At 38.9% G+C, this 12135-nt stretch overlaps 1 protein-coding gene across 1 annotated transcript in view; it reads right to left on the reverse strand.

Annotated features, from left to right (window-relative positions):
• The window catches only part of LOC126461608 (protein KIAA0100), a 320706-nt gene that overhangs the window by 251734 nt on the left and 56837 nt on the right, over positions 1 to 12135 (reverse strand). The window contains exons 7-8 of the mRNA XM_050096009.1: positions 6807 to 6934; positions 6605 to 6721 (exon numbers count right to left, since the gene is read on the reverse strand). Of these exons, the coding sequence (XP_049951966.1) occupies positions 6605 to 6721; positions 6807 to 6934 (245 nt within the window). The remainder of the gene's footprint in view (positions 1 to 6604; positions 6722 to 6806; positions 6935 to 12135) is intronic.

Genomic DNA, 12135 nt, shown 5'->3' on the forward strand with positions numbered 1-12135 from the left:
TCCTTTTAAACCACGTGCTCCAAACAGAACAAAACTGTCTGGACACAAAGTAGGACTCCTCTCATGAGTCAGTAACACCCAGGACTAGAGCAACTGAAACACATTCTCCACCACAATTTTGACTACCTCTCATCGTGCCCTGTAATGAGGAATATCCTACCCACTATCATTCCCATCCCTCCCACACAATATCCTCGTCCATCCCTACTCTGTCCTTGCTCCCAACCCCTTGTCTCATGGTTCATATCCTTGCCTATATTATATAGGTACAAGACCTGTCACATATGTCCTCCAACCACCACCTAGTCCAGTACAGTCCCAAGCATTACCTATCCCATCAAAGCCAGAGCAACCTGTAAAAGCAGTCAGGTGATAATCCAAAAAGGTGTCTATCCACATGAATGTCAACCAACAAACTGTGGCAAGGACTGCTCAGTTGCTGAGCATGCTGCCCAACACAACATTCGTCACTTCAATGACTGCTTCACAGCCTGTAGTATCTCGATCCTACCTACCAACACCAGCTTTTCTGAATTGTGCTGGTGGGAACTCTCCCTGCAGTATACCCAACATTTTTGTAACCTCCTGGCGTCAACCTTCATTAGTCGCCATCCTTCACCCAACTGTCCGCCTCCCTGCTCCTGCTCCAACACTACAAAATGCACCCACAGTCTCTTTTGTTCTCTGCTTCTCTGCTTTTCTGCTTCCCCCCATCCCCCTATCTAACCTTCTGACTGCACCTAGCAGCCCTAACCTGTCCCTAACAAGTCCTGTATGGTTCCACAAACACCACTATACATTTCCCCCATCCCTACTCTACCAGAACCCCCCCCCCCCATCCCCCCTCTTCAGCCACCTCTTTATCCCCACCACCCAGATTGCTACTCTCATCACGCACAGTTGCTCACAGTCTAATGTCAGTAGCCAGAGACTGTGTTCATGAGCGCACATGGACACATCAGCATGTGCACTTTGTCTGCTTTAGAAACAGGCTTTTTAGCCAAAATATCAACATGTAAAGCTGTTTTCCTGTTCTGGCTGTCTGTGATTCAATGCCTCCTCTGTGAGGTCGTTACCAATCTTTCTTTTCATACTACTGGTGGCCTGTATTCCATTCTGAAGTTAGTTGAATGTCTGCAAAGAAAGTCTGTCAATATGACTGTTTTATGCTATGAAGATAAGAACTGATTCAGTCAAGAGGGTGTGCTGTTAGTGACATAGCATTTTAATTTAACAAGTAGCATTTTGTGGTAAATATAATCAATTGCTTTGGTAAGATCACAGAAGATACCAACTGGATAATTTTTCTTTTTTATCTTTTCCAAGACTTCATTTGTGAGGGGCTCTATAGTTCTCTCTGTGGATAATTTTTCATGGAAGTAAAATGGGACAAGACGTCTAACTATTCAAAATTTTTGAAAAGATTGGAGTGAATTAGATGGTTCTGTCATTAGAGCTGGTTTTCTTATCTGCAATACATTTAAGTCTGTTAGGAAATGCGCCCTGTGAGTCAGTCCCTGAGGGAAAAGCTAAACAGTTCTGAAAGCTAGGAAAAGTTTTTCTAATTTTACTTGTTCTTTTCTACTTTTTGAAATTTTTGGACAGTCATACAGATCCCACATGGAGGGTATAGAAATTGGCATCTGTGGCACAGAGAAATAAGCGAAAGAGTTGAATACACTTATGTTACCAGATCCCGATAGAATCCCAATTTCGTGTTACAGAGAGTTCAGTGAAGCATTGGACCCCAGCAAAAAGACCCAAGCGAATGGAAAAAAAGTGCAGGCGACTCCTGTATATAAGAAAGTTAAAAGAGCTGACCCGCATAATTACAGATCAACAACCTTAACGCCAGTTTACTGCAGAATTCTTGAACACATTCAGAGTTCGAATATAATAAATTTCCAAGATAGAAAATCTTCTGTCCACTAATTAAACGGATTTAGAAAACATTGGTTGCACAAAACTCGGCTTGCCCTTTTCTCACAACATATCCTAAACACCATGGATGGAGGGCAACAGGCAGATTCCACATTTCTAGACTGAAACGGTGCCCTGCTGCAGATGGTTGTTGCAGGCCCAAACATAGAGTTTAGGTTCCCACATATATGAGTCAGTCGAAGACTTTTTACACAGTAGAACCCAGTGAGAGATCCTCAATGATGAATGTTCATCAGAGACAGGGTATGATCAAGAATGCCCCAAGGAAGTGTGATAGGACTGCTTTTATTATCTGTATACATAAATGACCTGACGGAGAGGTTGAGCAGCAATTTACAGCTGTTTCCTGATGATGCTGTGGCGTACTAGAAGGTGTCATCATTGAGTGACTGTAGGAATATACAAATGACTTAGACAAAATTTCTAATCAGTATGATAAATGCCAGCTTGCTCTAAATGTAGAAAAATTACGTTAATGTAGATGAGTAGGAATACAGTATTCATAGGCAGCAGCTTCACACATTCACTTTGATTACATATCTAGGTGTAATATTGCAGAGCAGTATGAAACAGAACGAGCGCTCAGGTTGGTAGTAGTGAAGGCAAATGCTCGACTTCACTTTATTGCGGGAATTTTGGAAAAGTGTATAAATGAGATGGCATACAGGATGCAAATGTGATTCATTCTTGAACAGTGTTTGAGTTTGTGGGATCCTCACCAGTTTGGATTAAAGGAAAACATTTAAGAAATTTAGAGGTGGGCTGTTAGATCTTTTATCAGTAGGGTTGAAAGCACACAACTATTACTAACTCAAATGGAATTCCTGGAAAGTAGATGATGCGCTTTCTGTGAGGCACTATTGCAAAATTTAGAGAACTGGCATTTGAGGTCAGGTGCAGAACCATTCTACTGCCACCAGTGTACATTTTGTGTAAGCAAAATATGATGTGAGAAATTGGGGCTCTTACAGAGGCTTTTAGACAGTTGCTTTTCCCTTGCCCTATTTGTGAGTGGAACAGGAGAGTAAATGACTAGTAGTACAAGGTACCCCACACCATGCAGTGTAAGGCGGTTTGCACAGAGTGTGTATGCATACATATACGTGAAGATGTATCAGCAGTATTCAGGATTTTGTCTTCTGAATGCATTTACTGGCCAGTTATTCTGTTGCCTGCTAAGTGTAAGATTTCTTACCTGAATTTTGCTTAACATACACAGTTATTATAATTACACTTTCACTACATGAGACAGTGTAGGTGGAAGACTATTTACCATATGAGTACCCAACTTTATAAGAATGATGTTCAAACTTTGTACTACAGGATTATCATTATCAGCAGTGTTAGTGTCATGACTTGCCATTATGTGCCGGTACTGGTACGGTGGCGTAAGGCTGAAGCACGCAATAGGGCTGCTGCTCTTTGCGATTATTGACAAACAATACAGAAAGGTCCTCTTTCCACAAATGGGTTGAAGAACATCATTCAGAAGTTCAAATTAACTGGTTACTTGGAATTTGCTCCTGAGAGATGTCAATGGAACTTGCACCAAAAATTGGTGAAGTTACTGTTACCATGGCTGAGAAAGCCAGACACAATGTGCAATCTTCAAGCAGTTTATGAGCTGGATCATGACAGCTGAACTTTCCATGGTTCACCATATGGAAAGTCCTGCAAACAATTGTGAAATGGTATCTCTAGCACAGTTCCAGGCCACTGTGGATGCAGGTGGTCATCATACTGAGCAACATTTGTAACCTAGAATGTAAACATGGTACACAATTAACAAATGTTGCTCTCTCATGTGGAAATTAAAATGTGGGCCTTTTAAAGGTTTATTAATTCTCTCTTCCTCATGTCATTACAAATGTTTTCACAAAGTTTCATAGACTTACATTCCCCTGTTTTTCATGGTGCACCCTCTCAAGTAGGGAAAGTTTAATTAAAACCACCCTGTAACTGGGGAATATTTTACTCAAGAGACCTCTGAATCTTTGTACATCCATCTTATGGAGAACTATGGAATGAAAAATAGTACTGTATCTTCATGTAGTAGCGATGACCCCTTCAGCAGTATATAATGATCTTATTTTATTTGCAATCAGTTTCAGTATTACATGACACCATCTTCAGGTCTTTGTGTGGTAGCAGGTGTTCATGTAGATACCATATTATAACCATGCCTATGACATACTGTCATCTAACAGATTGAGAAACGTATTGTATTATACGGTGCATCTGACCAATAAAGCACATGACAGACTGTGTCGTGTGGTATATATTATTATGTGAGTATATTTTACAGTTATTTTTCATTATTTGATATTGTATTAAAGAATTATGAATCTTGTCACACAATGATACATGTAATGTGTTATTTTCAAAATCAAAACATTTAATATTTCGCAATAGTGTAATTACAAGTTTGTGGATGGCTGAAGCAAAGTTGTGAAATTTGGAGAAGTAATAACAAAACACTTGTGACACAGATTTTTTCATATAAAATTAATAAATAAAAAGTTCTAGAAAAAAACATTTGGTAATGATGAGTCTGATTTTTGACATTGTAAACAGTTCTGTGGACAATGATACTCAATGTGGTTCATGAAATAATTAAATGCAGCAAATAATGTGACTATAGCATTGAAGCTTGTGTAAATGGTAGCAGTTACAATAATAAGCTCCTTAGCAGTAGTTGGTATGGTAACTGCTTAAGAGATAAATTTTATGGAGTTTTTGGTTAAAAAATCAGATCTTTTGAAAATTTGATTCATGTTGAACTCTTTTCTCCCTTTTGTAAAGCATAACGTTATACTTGAATATTTATGAACACATATTATTTTCATTCTAAGATAAATACAGTAACTGTTTTAATGATATACTTGTACTCCTGTACTGCTACATCTTTATATTTACAAAGGTGGTTGGATCCACACAGAATGAGGGAATGATGGTTAGTTAAAGGCTGTTGAACTGAAACAGGCATGCAAACATAATTAGATCAAGGAGAAAAATAAATTAAAAGACAATGTTGGATGCAGGTTGGCAGCTGGTTATGTATGTAGAAGAGGGACAGCAGATATGACTATGACTGGATTAGGTGAGGTTAGTGTGTGCATGTGGAATGAGAGAGGATAAAGAGTGGGGGTGGGAGGTGGGGTGGTAGGACAAGGTCAACAAGTTTGTGTGGCACAAGAAAGTATGGAAAATAATGCAAAAATACATGAGAGAGAGAGACAGGAAGAGTGATCAGTTTGAAAGTTTAGAATTTTTTATATTGGCAGTAGTAATGTGAAACATGAGATGCCGCACAAACAATCAATGTGATCATGTAGCAACGTGTTGTGCACTTACGAGACAACTGATACAATGTGAATTGTAAGTCAGAGTGTGTGGTGTAGTTTGTAAGGTGACAGGTAAAACACAGGAAAGAGGAGAACGAAAAGGATGGACACTGTGTTAGAGAACAGTAACAAAGGGAAATAGCAATGGGTTGCAGGATGGAAGAAAAGCCGTAAGGCAAAATAAAAAAATGGAAAATCCGGATGGAATAATTACAATATTATGAAAAGCATAGACTGCTACTCATGCTGTAGAGGGATGTTGTGTCACACATAGGCACAACAAGGAGACTGCTAAACATGAGTTTTTGGCCAAAGAGCTTTCTTCTAAAGTAGAGAACACATATACACATTCATGCAAGCACAATTCACATACATATGACCACTGTCTCTGGCTGCTGAGGCCAGACACTGAGTTCAGCCTTCATCATATATATATATATATATATATATATATATATATATATATATATATATATATATATATATATATATATCTTGATGTGACTTACCAAATGAAAGTGCTGGCAGGTCGACAGACACACAAACAAACACAAACATACACACAAAATTCAAGCTTTCGCAACAAACTGTTGCCTCATCAGGAAAGAGGGAAGGAGAGGGAAAGACGAAAGGATGTGGGTTTTAAGGGAGAGGGTAAGGAGTCATTCCAATCCCGGGAGCGGAAAGACTTACCTTAGGGGGAAAAAAGGACGGGTATACACTCGCACAAACACACATATCCATCCACACATATACAGACACTGATCAAAATCATTTCAGTGAGGTAAGTCGTCAAAAGACACAATGTTATAGAAACTTGCTGTTATTGAAGAAATGCAACATAAAAAGTGCCATCAGATCCTGTGGGATAGATAGTGAAGAGCTTCCTTGTACTGTAGACCTCACCCTTAAGAATAATCTGTTTTACTCACACTTGAAACAGCATCAATTTTACTATGATAGTTCGAAAGAAACATGATGTTATAAAAACTGGTTAATCTTATTTCTTAGGAATCAACTTCCTGTGCCAATGTTCCTTAATTTACTAAACATATTTTCATGAATCTTTCTTTGCAATATTTATCAGCACTATATTTGCTAATTATAATATTAATGAGCTTGACAAAAAAGAAAGCCATAACCAAAATGGAATTTTATGCTTAAGGTTTGACTTATTGTTTAAGGTAACTATTGTGAGAAGCATTAATAGTCTGAAAAATAGAAAAAAAGAGAGAGCATTCACAATGTTTATAGCAATGGACAAATAATATAACTGTACATTCTGAAGAAAGATCCTTAATAACAAATATTCTTATTACCTTTGTATTGGCTGTATCCAAAAAATTATGGTCAACCCAGCGATGAAGATCTCTATGATTATACACAGCATGCAATGTATTCAGAAGCATATGCACATTAAAAATACTCTCTTCAATCTGTAACAGAGTGAATGAACATGAATATCTTGCTCTTTAGATTATAAAATGAGAAACTCTTAACACATTTAAATGTTCCACTTACATTGCCTTTAACTTCAAATTTGCGCATCATAAGAACTGTTTCTCTGACACATTTCACACTAAATTCATCCACTTGCAAGCAAATGCTGAGGTCTGGCAAAACGGCTGGTTGGTCCAGTATAGAAACATCTACAATAGAAATAAACAGAATAAAACAAGTGGGCAAGAATAGCAGATACACTAAGAACTATGACAAATCCTGGGTTCAGTGTACTATGTGTCTGCAAATGATACATACATTATTGTGAACCTGCTAAATCACAACACGACAACATTGTCTCTGTCGTAAGTAATGTGATTAGCAACTATAGTAGATTAAGAGTAACTTGGCAATGTTGTGATTCTAATGTGAAATGTATGCCTGGAGGAGTCTGAGTGTTTACAGCAAGTTCTGATAGGGATCATAATCGTGTTATCATGAACAATCTTCAGCACAAGAAGACACCATCAGTGGACGGACAAGTTTAGCGATAAGGTAAGTATCTTAAAAATCAAGTGAAGTGTTAAACCTTCATTTGCAGATGAAGAGCATTAAGGTGCTCACAAGAAGTGTAACATAGTCAGTCTGTATCCTCACTCAAACTCGGGATGTTGCGCAAGTGACATAGCACTAAGAATTAAAAAAAAAAGTGTTTATACATGTTACAGACGCAATTACTGCAAAAGCTCCACCCAAAATATAAGCCACACCTGTAGCATTAGACTGACGTAGCAATTTTTGAACTCATAATTAGAACTTCAACAATCTTTCATCACAATGTAACAAAAAACCTTCAGTCCTGATTGCATATGCTGTTCATTTTTATGGTGTGGTGACCAGTTTTGGTCAAACATAGACCGACTTCAGGCCAGTATTGTCTCCACTGTTGATACGTTAAGACAGTGCACAGTCATTGTAAATGCAAGAAGCACCTGTTGTCATCTGTTTGACAGGTGCTTCTTGCACTCACAACAGCTCCGTGCATCATGAATGAAGAAATTACTGGTTTGAAGTTGGTCTATGTGTGACCAAAACCAATTACCACACCATAAAAATAAACAGCATTTGCTATCAGGACTGACTGTTTGTTTTTTTTTAACATAATGGAGCAACACATGAGTACACAAATATTTTTCACAGTATTGGATCAGATGAGGAGCATCTGATTCACTTGGCCATTTTATTTCCTGAGAATTAAGTCATATGATTTTATATCTGACAGTTGATCAAAGATGTTGTGTTCAAGACACAAGCATAAAAATTATATTCTTGAAAGACTTGCTATTACTCACTGCAGAGTAAAAAAAAAAAAAATCAGTGATAAAGGATGCTGAAACTTTCCACTGCTAAACAATTTTGATAATATTAACCTCTTTTCAACATGTTTTCATTAGGTTGCTTTCTTGTCTGTTTGGTACAAATTTTTCCGTTGATTTTAAAGTGACTTCCTGACAACCTAGTGACTTGAAACTTTCAACATAGCTCACAACTGGATGACAAAGCAATATTAACTCACTTTCTTGTCTGGTGTGTAGCAGAGGGTACTTTGTGTGCCAATGCTACTTCCCCCTTTTCCTGTTCTATTCTCAAACGCTTCACAGTAAGAACAATTGCTGGAAGCCTCCATATGGGCTCGATTCTCCTTAATTTTTATCTTCACAGCTTTTTCATCAGATATATGCAGGAGGAAGTAATAATATATTGATTGACTCAGGTGAAACACTGAAATAAACTCAGAATTTACCCAAAGTCTCTGATGTAATCTCATCAAAATGTTTGACGAAGAGTGAAAAATTGGACAGACATACATACATATACATACACATACACACACACACACACACACACACACACACACACACACACACACACACACCTAAAAATCAGAAAATAATTATTTAAATAAAATACTTTTAATAAATGGCATTTTAAAACTGGACCAAAAAGTATAAATAATTGCTCCTAGTGCCATCCATACAGATAGTCCTGAAAATTTGTTATGGTGAATTTTTAATAGCTATGGCAATATTTGTCAAACTTAAAACGAAAAGCAAGGGATGCATGCAATAAATAGCAGTAAGGAGTGTATAGAGTAGCTACTGTTGAGAAAAATCACACAACAGTACATGCTATTTGCAGTGTAATAAAACTGGCAGTTCCTTATGTGAACAATTTGTGCATCAATTATGTAAGAGGGTTGAATGAAAAGTACTCCTCTCATTTTCCACTATCCCCCCCCCCCCCCCTCCACCCTCCGTCTAACCTGCCGACTGCACCTAGTTGCCCTATCCTCTCTCCATCTCATCCCTGCACGCACCCCAGCAGCACTTCACAGTCCCCCAACCCTACCCTGCTATCCCTCACCCTTCCCTGCACCAGCCTCCTCCTTACCCCCACCCAGTTGCCTCTCCCATCATGCACTACTGCTGCTGCTGCTGCTCGTGGTCTGGCTTCAGCTGCCAGAGACTGTGGTCTTGGTCAAACGCTTATATTGTGACAGTATTTTTGTTGTACCTATCTGCGACTCAGTATCTCGGCTATATGGATAATCATGTAATATAGTATTAACATCAGCAGACCATTGAGAGATCAACAAAATTAAACAGCCTGAAGGATGTTTAAATGGTCCTGCTGATCCACTATGGTGACAATTATATCATTAAGGTACTTTGCAGATTGTGGCATATTGTGACTGAGCTCTGTGAGGTATCTCTGGAAAACTGTAGTTGTGGTAGCCAAGGTAAACAGTATCCTCTTGTATCATGAAAAACTGATGACAGAGAAGATGCTTTGCAGAATATTTACAAGAAACACAGATAGATGATACTTCATTTTAAAAATTGCAACATGCAGAACACTTTCATACCATATTAGTGACAGTGCTGAGTAAATTAATTGAGATTCATTAGGATGAAGAAAAAGGTAACACAAAAATTGTGTGAAATTGTAACAATAAAGTAATGATCATGGTGTCCGATTAAAGGACTTGATGAGGCAAATCAGCTGAAGTACTTACTTTTGTTGGGAACATAATGTTTTGCCAATAACACACATGTTTATATACATTTGATCAAAACTCCATTTAGTTAATCAAACAGGCAGATATACATAAAAACAATGTGACAATACATGCAACAGTGTGTAGATAAGTTGATAATTTGGGTCTGACAGGACGTGTGCAAAGGTAGTTGGTGCAGGTGGGATGACCACTGTGTCCAGGTAGTGTAGTGCATCAGCCTAGTAAGCAGGAGACCCGGGTTCAAGTCCCAATCCGGCATAAATTGTCAACTTCTCCCATTGATTTAAATCATTGTCCATTGGTATTCAATATCTTGAATTGTCTTGAATGTGGCATATGCTAGAATGCTGTCACAAACTACATACTATTTTTATGAGCTAGGTTGATTATCAGCTATCGGACAAAGTTGTCCATGAAATGTAGACAAACACACACACACACACACACACACACACACACACACACACACACACACACACACACTTGTGTGCACGCTCACACACGTGCAAGCACGCAGCCACTGTCATCTCTGGGTGATAAGGCCCGAAAGTGACTGCTGTTAGCAGCGATCGCCACTGGAGAGAGTAGTGGGGATAGTGAAGAGCCATGAGATTAGGAGGGGGAGGGATAGCAAGATATGGTTAGGGGAAGGGGATATGCTGTAGTCCTGCCTCTGGGAGTGTGCAGGGATGTGATTAAGACAGGATGGTGAGCTGCTAGATGCAGCAGTATGAGGCTGTGCTGCGGGGGCAAAAAGGGAAAGAAGAAAAGCAGAGGAATGGAAAAGATTATGCAGGTGTAGTGGGGAGATAGAAGTGTGTATGTGGCTGCAGTGGGAGCAGGGAAGAGGATGGAGGGAGATGGAGGACAGTGAATAGCGAAGGATGGGGTCACAGGAGCTACAGGAGTGAAGGATATGTTGCAGGGAGATTTCCCACCTGTACGATTGTAAAAGACGGCATTAGTGGGAAGAATTCAGATGGCAGGGCTGTGAAGCAGTCACTCAAGTCAAGCACACTATGTTGCGTGGCACATTTGACAATTGAATGGTCCAGCTGTCTCTTGGCCACAGTTTGGCAGTGGCCATCCTTGTGGACAGGCAGCTCATTAGGGATTTAGCCCAGGGAGAATGCCACACTGTGGTTGCAGCTAAGCTGTTAGGTCACATGGTTACTTTCAATGATGCCCCTGGCTTTGATGGGGTAGGAGATGTCTACAACAGTACTGGAGTAGGTGTTAGTGGAAGGATATATGGGACAGCTCTTGCATCTACATCTATTACAATTTCTGATGAAGTCTACCACTGGCTTTGAACATGTATCTTTGTCAACTTATCAAGGTAGATTGAAACCGTCATCAACTATAACTGTATGAATGGGGTACTTATTTGAGATGATAGTGTAACAACAGGGCAGCCAACGTATAAGTTAGACATGTTTCTCCATGGAAAAAGAGTTAATTAAGCCATTAAAAAGAAGGCTTGTACAAACTGTAAAGATGAAATCAAAAAGTTAAAGGAACATGTGTCGAGCTTACAATTTATAATCAGCATTCTGGAAGCAGATTTTTCAAATTTTCAGCTTGGAAAAAGTGACCTGAATACTCAAGTTTTGCAAAGTATCGCGCATGCTAGCGAAAAGAGGACTAGAGTCACTTACCAAAACAGCATGCAAGAACTGCAAAAATCATGTAAATGGTGAATGTACCAAGGACACAATCTTTGTGCACAAAACCCTTTTGAAGTGCTTTGTAGACTGTGGTATCTTTACGAGCTGTGTTGAACTCCAGGGGAAGAAAAAGGACTTCAGAAACAAAGAATGACAGAGTTGCTTTCAAAAAAAAAAATTTATTTCAACTGTGAGTGTAGTCGCTAACAGTGAATCAAAATCAAGTGTCCCTCAAGATGGATTATAAAACAAAGTGTCACCACACAACACCAAACTACCAGCAGGCCTAAAAACAGTTATCATCAACCAGTGAAAATGTGTAAAATAAACCTATTTGCAGATAGTCAAGGACAGAACATAGCAGACAAATTTCAGTCTAGCAGCAGTCACAAGATAACTAGCATAGTGAAACCACGTGCAAAATTTCAGGCAGTGCCATCCATGAACCCTGACATGAAAACTGCAACAACAAATAATGACTTTTTTGTGTTCTTAGAGGGAACAAAGGATGTAGCAAGAAACAAAACGAAAGACCTAGTGAGCTCACTCAAAGAAGGCTACATGGGCTGAGAAGCTCAAACGTGATCATCTCTGTTCCACATCGACATGACTTGCCAATCTTGTCGTGTGTAAATAAACAAGTGTGAAGCACAAATAAACAGAT

The sequence above is a fragment of the Schistocerca serialis genome, chromosome 1, assembly GCF_023864345.2.
Source record: "Schistocerca serialis cubense isolate TAMUIC-IGC-003099 chromosome 1, iqSchSeri2.2, whole genome shotgun sequence".
NCBI classification, from domain to species: Eukaryota; Metazoa; Arthropoda; class Insecta; order Orthoptera; family Acrididae; genus Schistocerca; species Schistocerca serialis.